Source organism: Geospiza fortis, unplaced genomic scaffold, assembly GCF_000277835.1.
Source record: "Geospiza fortis unplaced genomic scaffold, GeoFor_1.0 scaffold534, whole genome shotgun sequence".
Taxonomy (NCBI): domain Eukaryota; kingdom Metazoa; phylum Chordata; class Aves; order Passeriformes; family Thraupidae; genus Geospiza; species Geospiza fortis.
In genome coordinates, this window is record NW_005054614.1 from 148,740 (window position 1) to 149,138 (window position 399).

The 399-nt window shown below is 72.7% G+C and overlaps 1 protein-coding gene across 1 annotated transcript in view; it reads left to right on the forward strand.

The window, feature by feature from the left end:
• GAS7 (growth arrest specific 7) overlaps positions 1–399 on the forward strand; it is a 45,155-nt gene that overhangs the window by 18,211 nt on the left and 26,545 nt on the right. Inside the window, 1 exon segment of the mRNA XM_005430274.2 lies at positions 1–49. This exon segment is cut by the window's left edge and continues 5 nt beyond it. Within this exon segment, the coding sequence (XP_005430331.1) occupies positions 1–49 (49 nt within the window).

A 399-nucleotide genomic window follows, 5' to 3' on the forward strand; every position in this document is an offset into this window, starting at 1 on the left:
GGGCTCCCCGGCGGCGCCGCGGCGGCAGAGCAAGGAGAGCAGCCTGACGGTGAGAGCGGGGCACCGGGGGGTTCGTGGTGGGCACCGGGGCTGCGGGGATTCCGTGATGGGCACCGGGACCGCGGGGATTCCGTGGTGGGCACCGGGACCGCGGGGATTCCGTGGTGGGCACCGGGGCTGGGGAACCGCGGAGGTCCGTGCTGGGCACCGGGTACCGGGGCTGGGGGACCGCGGGGATTCCGTGCTGAACATCGGGCATAGGGGCTGGTGAACCGCGAGGGTTCCGTGATGGGCACTGGGCAGTGAGCTGGGAAACTGCGGGGATTCCGTGATGGGCACCGGGACTGCGGGGATTCCGTGATGGGCACTGGGGCTGGGGAACAGCACGGGGTCCGCGCT